We start from the raw sequence: 8,633 nt of genomic DNA, 5'->3' as shown, positions 1-8,633 counted from the left end.
ACTGTTAGGGCATCTTCAAGGGAAGCCCTAAATTCTCCTTCATACCCATTTGAGCGCTCTTGACATCAAAACAACTTCTGCTGGTACCCAACCCATCCCCATTTGTCCAATACTATCCACAACCTCCACTTCTTCCTGAAATTGGGCACCCATATCTTTCTATTGTACACCTCCATGTCAGCATCATGTCTGGCATATACCACCTAGCCCACATGTCAGCTAGACCACCAATCATCCCTCCATCTCTCTGCCCGTCTCCTCTAACGACTGGCCCGAAATCACCTCTTACTTGTGCGACTCGACACCTCCGGCCCATTGTACCAGTGCCACCGCCATGGATGAATTGTTTTGCACCGCATGGATGTAAGTGATCAAAGCTCATATTCATGGTGCATGGAAAAATAATATTCTTGTATTGTAAGAGGATTCATGAATACCTCCATGAGTGGAAGAACTAAGTTCTAGGCGATTTCACAAGTGACCATAATGATAAAACTTCCACATAGATGGACTACCATCCTAGATTCTTGCAACACATTCTGTGGAGCTTTTGAGACTGAAGAATAGATGTCCAAGTCGCATTGGAATCAAATAGGTCGGGGGGATGACCCCCGGTATGCCAAAGGCATGCCAAACCGGATGGTTTGGGCCATCAAGATACCGGTTTAATGTTCATTCCGGAGCATGAAGTTAAGCTTTTGGCTAAGACAATCTATACCGGTATCCCCAAAGAAGGGTATACCGGAATAAGCTAAGAAGACACCGGGTTACCGGCAAGAAGTGCACTGTAGCACGTCGGCAAGACTGGTCAAAGATTCTCTCCGGAGCTAGAGGACAAGGATGAGCTAAGTAAAGTAGCTTTAAACGAAACCCTGGCGCCAAAGAGAAAGGTGACGCCAAAAGCAACCGGAGGATGTCAGCCTCCCTGATTAAAGAAGACACCGGCGTCACCTATGATTAAAGTAGCTTTGTAAAGTAGTTTGTCCAGTCAAAGATACCATTAGGGTTACCTAGGGTTTCTTCCCATGTAAGCCACCCTCTCCCCTATATAAGGAGAGGGGGCACCCCCCGTACGCGGGTAAGTCACCTTGTATGCACAAACCTGTAATCTGTTAAGATCAATAAAGAGAAAGATCTAGAGCAGAGTTCTTCCTTGTGTGTTACATAGTTGCATTATTTTATATTCTTTAATTTCCTTATGTTGCAATGAATCTCAACTCCTAGGTGAGTACTATTGGCATGTACCTTGATTGCTAGATGAGCATGATGTGGATATTCTACAAGAAGATTAACGATGGAATGATCTTTGGTTTAGCCCATTGCAGGAAGCTCCTACATCATCACTAAGGGACCCCATTGACGACCCATCCAAGGAGAAAAAGGAAAATGATGCATAAAGCTATCAATAACATTGGTGAAGATGAGGATGTAAATGGGAAGGGATTACACCAACGACATGCATACAATGGCCGAACAAAGGAAGTGTGAGCAAGATATGGCAAAGCGCACAGCTGACAGAAAACACAATGTAGAACTTAGGTGAAGAAATAATGACCAACAAAGATCTTTCAAGTTGCGAGAGGTAAGACAAGAAGGAACGAAAGAAGGAAGAAAAATTTGAGGGGTTCATGGATATGTAAGGCGTGAATTTGGTAATTGAGAAGGACAAGGTGGCGACATATACTCAAACTTGTACGCATAACCCTACAGGTTTGAGTACATGTGGATATGTGCGCGACACGTCTAGGGGATGTTAACATCTGTAACAACTCCCAACATATTGTTGATGATCATTATCGAGTGAAACTTGTGTTACTGCATAAAATTCCTTTTGCTTCATAGCACATTACTTAACCCGAGGCGACATTATGATGGTATCCCTTTGATCAACTAGTTGAACACTATATCGATATTACCAATTTGTTGTTTTTACTAATTTCTGTATTCTGATAAACTCATGACTAACACTTAGTCAAAATACCTGTCCAGACGATGATGGGCAACCTAATACTGAGTGAGTCTAGACAGTATCTCTCAATCACCGAAGGAGCAAATCCCCGCATGACATATATAGGAAATGACATAGCTGCTAGTATACCTCAAAGCCACCTTTAAAACCACCAAGTTCCGAAGTAGCGTTTGGTATCTCCTAGTATCTCCTTACAAGACTCTTGTATACGGGGTCTAAGATATTCACGTGGTCGAAGGACACTAGTAAAATTTAACACATTATGAGAAACATTTACGCCATCCTTGTTACATCAAGAATGCCCATTATTAGGAAAATAAGAAGAACAACAGTACATGAGCTAATCCAGGGACTAGAGATCTATTTGATGTTTATTATTCTACACATGTATCTAGGTTTTCCCTCAAATATCATATTCATAAACAAATGCAATTCATATCATGATATATACACTTAATCATAAACATGCAAATAGAACGTTAAAAAATCTATTATTATCTTAAATGGCATATTTTTGGCACTTCCGCTAACCCACTTCGTGGAACACCATTGAAATATAATGTTCGCTCTTCTCCATCACTTCAGACTGTTGGATAAAGTTGTTGATGCATCAATTTAGGGATCAATAGGTCTAAAGTTTAAGATCCGGCCAACGCGACCCCATGATCTAAGTTCTGTTGAATTGGTCGGACTTTTGGGTGAACTTGCTAGTTAAGGATGGAAATTTTACCCGTGAATATGGGTACTCGCGGGTATTATATCCATATAGATGCGTATGAGCACATTTCTATACCCATGGGTAGCACTCATACGCTACTCGCCAAGTAACGGTTAGGGCACGTGTTTAGTTATGCGCGGAGGGGTATATCCAAACCCTACCCATTTCCACCTCACACATGCTCACTCGAGTTCTTGATCCATTTGTCCTCATGTTATGTCGCCGCAATATGGAGTTACCGACAACGCAACCGACCTCCATCTTTCCCCTATGGATTTGGTCCTTTCTAACTTTCTGCAACCACATCAGGTCGGCTCAAGTAGGTGTGCATCAGGCGGGTGGCCGTCCAATAGAGAGTACTAGAACACAACTGTGATGTGGTGGCACACTTTAGGAGGTGGGTGAAGTATTGATCTACTCAATAGTTACCCATCCGGTATGGGAGCGGTTAAAGTTGTATAGCTATAGGTGTATGGGAAATTTTTTATACCTACAAGCCATACTAGTATGGGTATGTTAGTGTCATGTCCTACCTATTTTTTTAATAGAAGAGGGGTCTAGAAGACCCTCGTGGAGTTTCATTCATATAACATGTGGCAAATACCAATTACAAAGAGGCCCTTTATAGAACTCGCCCTAAAGAACCTAATATTTGAAGATAAGGCCTCTACTTTTACGAAACAACTCCGCCGGATCTGCTTGTACCACCGCACCTCCACCTTCGAGGCTCGCTAGAGAGCTTCACCGGAGGCCATTTGGTGCCGCGCCTGAGCACTAGAAACCCAAGCCTTCATGGCATGACGCCAAACTCCATAAAGGTAAACCTGCAACTAGCCCAAACCATATACCTACCTACAACTAGACCTACAACTACAGAGGGAGGGAGGAGAGAAGCAGCCCAACCACTCCTCTCATCCTCACTCCAGCTGGCGGCGTCGACGGAGGGAGGAAGAGGAGATGATGGTCAACACCTTGGGTAGGTCTAAGAGCATCTCCACCGGCGCGCCCCAAATAGTCGCCGGCAGAGGCGTCGGCACTGCCGTATAGGGGGGGGGGGGGCGACACTGCATCCTCTATTGGGGGTGCTGTTCCCACACCGGCGCCCCCAAACCGACGCCCCCGATAGATGATTTGAATTAAAATCTCAAATAAAAGCATAGAAATTTGAATAAAGAGGAGGAACATTCCACAAACTAACACATAATTGGGAATATGGTTTTACACAAACAAAGACATAGTTTGGAACATGGTTTCCACAAACTAATACATAGTTTGAACCATGATTGACACAAATTAAAAACATTAGAAAATGAGAAAACCTAACTAGTGTTGGCATCGCAGGTTTCATGTGTTCGCTGCCAAGAAAGAACACTCCCATGCACTCCCAGTCACCCTCATAGCCCTGTTGATCCTTTCAAGGAAGAACATCCACCTCCGTGCCTATTTTCGTTGCGAAGAAACAACACTCATCGTGTTCAATCGTCCTCCTCATCGGTGTCGCCGTGGTAGTGCCGGCGGCAGCGTGTCTTGTCGAACACCTTGACGCTCATATCGGCGTCGCTAATGTAGGAGAATGTGAGCACGCAGCCGGCTTCGAGGTCGTGGTAGCGCGCAAACTTCTCCCAGCCGGTGTGGAGGTACATCATGCCGCGCCCGTCGAAGAGCACGTCCACCGGCAGCAGTCGAAGCCAGCCTCCCGCAGATGCAGCGCGGTCGGCTCGTTGCCAGCGACGAAGTCAGCGAACTCTTCCGGCAGCCTCTGGATGCCGAGTGGGTCGCCCTTGAGGACGACAACGAGCTCGAACATCACTTCCTGCTCTTCTTGTAGGTCCGACGATGAAGACGACGACGACCGTGCAGCTCTGCTGCGGCCACGACCACGACCGCGACCGCGATCTCGGCCTCGGCCTCTGCCTCTACCAGCCATGGCGTCGTCTCTTGAGATGGTGACGGCTAGGTTTGGGGAGAGAGGCCCTAGGGTTTGTGTGTGAGGGATGATGCGAGAGCACCCTTTTTATAAGCCAGAGGGGGTGGCGAGGGAGTGGTGGCGCTCATTAACGCCGGCACGGAGAGGTAGGCGTGACGAGACAGTTCGCTGCGCCTCTGCGGAAACTGCACCGCCGCTGCGAGCCAATAACTTCTGTCGCGAGGTAGGCCACGGTTAGGTTAAACTTCAATGTACCGATGACGCGTCGGTCCCGCCACTCCCCGCTGGCGTCTACTTTTGGGATGTGTGGCTGACAGACGGCTCCCACGCCCAAAATAATTCGCCTAGCGAGGCGCCGGCACGTCCGATTCGCGCCCTTCACGTAGGGGTCGGCACGGGGTTACCGACGCTTGTATTGCGTTAAAAAAGCGCCAGCGCTGCGCGCCGGTGGTGTGAGCCTATTTTCCCGGTGGAGATGCTCTAAGATGGGATAGTTTTGGCAATTTGTGGAAAATTCTAACCACCGAAGCACATGGTATCACGGCCGTAATTAGCAGAAGTACTGTAATCCGGAGACAAACGCAGGGGGGACCCAAACCTATCTCATAAATCTTCTCCACCCGCCATAAATGGCCCTACGCCGCGCCTCTCACTCTGCTACGCGTCCCCCCGCACAAACATCCCTCCGCACCGCAGCACACCTCACTGCTCTACCTCTGAGCTGTGCCATAGCTGTCCTCCTCTTCCTCCCACTTCCCCCTCCTCCAAGGGACGACTCTTCTCGCCGCTTCTCCATCCAGCCACAACACATTTCCGTTCCGGCCAAATCTCACACCTGCACTGCGCGGCTCTGTTCGTTCTTCGAGCTGTAACAAATCGAGGCTGATGAGATGAGGACGGCGGTGCTGCTGCTCCTCTGCATCTTCGCCATCGCCGGCATCAGCTGCGGCGAACCGCGGGCCGCCGGCGTATGGGCGGAAGGAGGCATGGCGATGGCGGCGGTGGAGGTGGACCCTTCATGGCAGTTCCCTAGCCCGCGCCTACGGGACGCGTACCTGGCGCTGCAGACGTGGAAGCAGCACGCCATCTTCTCCGACCCCAGCAACCTCACCGGCGACTGGGCGGGCCCGGGCGTCTGCAACTACACCGGCGTCTACTGCGCGCCGGTCCCAGGCTCAGGCGAGCTCGCCGTCGCCGGCATCGACCTCAACCACGGCGACATCGCGGGGTACCTCCCCTCGGAGCTGGGCCTGCTCTGCGACCTCGCGCTGCTCCACCTCAACTCCAACCGCTTCTGCGGCCTCCTCCCCGACTCCCTCCGCCGCCTCGCGCTCCTCCACGAGCTAGACCTCAGCAACAACCGCTTCGTCGGCGCCTTCCCGGACGTCGTCCTCGACCTCCCCTCCCTCCGCTTCCTCGACCTCCGCTACAACGACTTCGAGGGCGGCGTGCCGCCCGAGCTCTTCGACCGCCCGCTCGACGCCATCTTCCTCAACCACAACCGCCTCCGCTTCGCCCTCCCGGACAACTTCGGCAACTCCCCGGCCTCCGTCGTCGTCCTCGCCAGCAACCGCCTCGGCGGCTGCCTCCCCGCCAGCCTCGCCAACATGTCCGCCACGCTCAACGAGATCCTCCTCATCGACAACGGCCTCACCTCCTGCCTCCCGCCCGAGGTCGGCATGCTCCGCGAGCTCACCGTCTTCGACGTCAGCTTCAACGCCCTCGCCGGCCCGCTGCCGCCCGAGGTGGCCGGCATGCGCAAGCTCGAGCAGCTCGACGTCGCGCACAACCTGCTCTCCGGCACCGTGCCCGAGGCCGTCTGCGGCCTTCCCCGCCTCAAGAACTTCACCTTCGCCTACAACTTCTTCACCGGCGAGCCGCCCTCCTGCGCGCGCGTCGTGCCGCCCGCCTCCGACCGCCGGAACTGCCTCCCCGACCGCCCCGACCAGCGCATGCCGCAGCAGTGCGCCGCCTTCTACGCCCGCCCGCCCCTCGACTGCGCCGCCTTCCACTGCAACCCCTTCGTCCCGCCTCCGCCGCCCCCGCCGCCAGCGTACCCCGGCCCGCTGCCGCCGGTGTACCCCATGCCGTACGCGTCGCCGCCGCCGCCGTCTGCACATTACAGATGATCATCCGGCCCTCACAACACAAACATTACCAATTCCACTTTGCCTCACCCGAGTGTACGTGGTCATTGTTGTTCATGGATAGTATATTATTACTAGCTCTCGATTGATAGCTACCGGCGTAAAGAAGAAGAACACGGTGCATATATCCTTTTCTTCCTTTCTTTTTCTTGCATTGGTTGGTGTCTGTTCTCCGCATCGCCGTCCTTGATCCGTTAGCGCGCGAAAAGGATTGGAGCTTGGTGATGGGGAATTCTGGAATTTAAGCTTTTGATTGATTGATGGCTAATTGGGTTGTGAATAATAATCTGGTTGAGAGAGAGACAGCTTCTTCGGGTGGGACTGAGCAATCCATGGTTGTATAGACTGCTATAGAGTGATGAAGCTTGAGTGGTTCAGTTAAGCTTCGCTTGAGGGTCTAGATCAAGAGATTTGTCCGGAGTACTGAATTCCTCTTGTGTCACAGCACAGCTACTCACCGCTACTATTTGATTATTATAAGATATTTAGTTGAGTCCATTGGAGATTTTATTCTCCTAACTGCCACTCTGTTCTTATAGTTTTGTATGACTTCTTGGTATGTATAATATCATATACTGTTGTCAGATTGGTCTTTCTTTTGCATCATCAAACTTCTTTTAGGCTGGTGCCAATGCATACCCCACTATAGCCTCGCCACGTCAGCTTTTACCCCACTCTCACCCCACGGTGCCAGTGCACGGGCTATAGTGCCAGCTCTCACTTCTCTCTCCTCCCTACCGCCTCCACTAGCACCGCTATCGCCTCCCTCTCGCCCCGCTCTCGCCTCCAACGTGGGCGGTAGCGGGCGCTACCGCCGGGCGCCCGCGCCACCGCCCGCCGCTACCGTCTCGCCCGCCTGTCGCCTCACTCTCGCCCCGTCGCGGGCGGTAGCGCCCCGCCTCCAGCCCGCGTTGGCATCAGCCTTACATCCTCTGCACCAATCGCCTTGGTGTAATCTGAACTTTCAGTTACTTGACGGGTATCTATCAATATTCTTTTACATCCTCCACACCAATCCCCTTGCTGTAATCTGAACTTTCAGTTACTTGATGGTATCTATGCATTGTGAGCGGCACCAGGATAAGGTACAAAAGTAGGTATGCCAAATAGATTTTAACCATAATTTCTTGCACTCATCCCATAGTTTGCTTGTTAATCAAGACTATATTAGCACCCCAAAGAGCCTACATATACGTAGGCCATTTTGTGCTGGCCACTACAGCTAGGTTTCACAAAGTATCCACCACAAATTAGCAAATCCTTCACACTCAAGTGTCTCCTGACGCAGACGTGGGTTAACAACTACGGTACAAACTATGTTATCAGATACAGTGCCGGCTAACCCAACGGCTGGCAAAATCGAGTATATGGAGACATGAGCTACAGGACTTTTCGAATAACTAATCGCATGACGAAGTTTGTGTCTACTTGAGCCAGACATGATTTCAGAAAATATGGCGACCGACTAAACGGCTGCCAAAATCGTGTAGACTAAATAGCAAATAAACCATATGGGGAGTAACAGAATGGCTGTCGAAATCATCAATCTGAACTGAGAAATAGCGTCGGCTACATAAAACGGTTGCCAAAAATCATGTCCACCTGAGTGAGGCACGAGGCGAGAAACTTTTGCAGCCTATCAAACGGCTGCCTAAACTGTATCTGAAAAAAAATGACAAGCCTATCCGATTGTCCAAAACCTGTATAATGATATCGGTCTAGTTTCAGCAATTTGCCAAGTTCGAGTTCTCGCTGACAGACTGAATCCCTTTGCTTCTGGCGTAAGATACGACCGTTAGGCAACTTCTTTTGGCGGTTAAGCGTGCTCCTACGGTCCTACCCTTTTACTGAGCCTTTCCGCACATGGATTAA

General features: G+C 50.7%; 1 protein-coding gene across 1 annotated transcript; it reads left to right on the top strand.

Moving 5' to 3' along the window:
* Positions 1-5,265: 5,265 nt before the first annotated feature.
* Positions 5,266-7,345, top strand: LOC127294934 (leucine-rich repeat extensin-like protein 4). The gene has a single exon (XM_051324844.1). It carries the CDS (start codon positions 5,505-5,507, stop codon positions 6,741-6,743), a length of 1,239 nt encoding a protein of 412 aa, XP_051180804.1. The 5' UTR covers positions 5,266-5,504; the 3' UTR covers positions 6,744-7,345.
* Positions 7,346-8,633: the final 1,288 nt, after the last annotated feature.

Source organism: Lolium perenne, chromosome 1 (assembly GCF_019359855.2).
Source record: "Lolium perenne isolate Kyuss_39 chromosome 1, Kyuss_2.0, whole genome shotgun sequence".
In the NCBI taxonomy this organism is placed as follows: Eukaryota; Viridiplantae; Streptophyta; class Magnoliopsida; order Poales; family Poaceae; genus Lolium; species Lolium perenne.
Note: the sequence above shows the minus strand (reverse complement) of the source record. Positions and strands in the feature narration are given on the sequence as shown.

What these genes read in the sequence shown, in the direction of transcription:
- LOC127294934 (XM_051324844.1), top strand. Translation starts at nt 5,505, where the DNA reads ATGAGGACGGCGGTGCTGCTGCTCCTCTGCATCTTCGCCATCGCCGGC.